The 204-nt window shown below is 68.6% G+C and overlaps 1 protein-coding gene across 1 annotated transcript in view; it reads left to right on the plus strand.

The window, feature by feature from the left end:
• The window catches only part of TWF2 (twinfilin actin binding protein 2), a 6,886-nt gene that overhangs the window by 5,298 nt on the left and 1,384 nt on the right, over positions 1-204 (plus strand). Inside the window, exon 6 of the mRNA XM_014529720.1 lies at positions 35-195. Within this exon, the coding sequence (XP_014385206.1) occupies positions 35-195 (161 nt within the window). The remainder of the gene's footprint in view (positions 1-34; positions 196-204) is intronic.

The following is a 204-nucleotide window of genomic DNA, read 5'->3' on the forward strand; positions in this document are numbered from 1 at the left end:
CGGGCAGGGCAGGGGCAGGGTGGGGCTGCAGCAGGGGGCCCCCCATTCACCCCCTCTCGTCCCGGGCCCCCAGTGTTCATCTACTCGATGCCGGGATACAAGTGCAGCATCCGGGAGCGCATGCTCTACTCCAGCTGCAAGAGCCGCCTCCTGGACTCCGCGGAGCAGGACTTCCGGCTGGAGATCGCCAAGAAGGTGGGCGCC

The sequence above is a fragment of the Myotis brandtii genome, unplaced genomic scaffold, assembly GCF_000412655.1.
Source record: "Myotis brandtii unplaced genomic scaffold, ASM41265v1 scaffold693, whole genome shotgun sequence".
Lineage (NCBI taxonomy): Eukaryota > Metazoa > Chordata > Mammalia > Chiroptera > Vespertilionidae > Myotis > Myotis brandtii.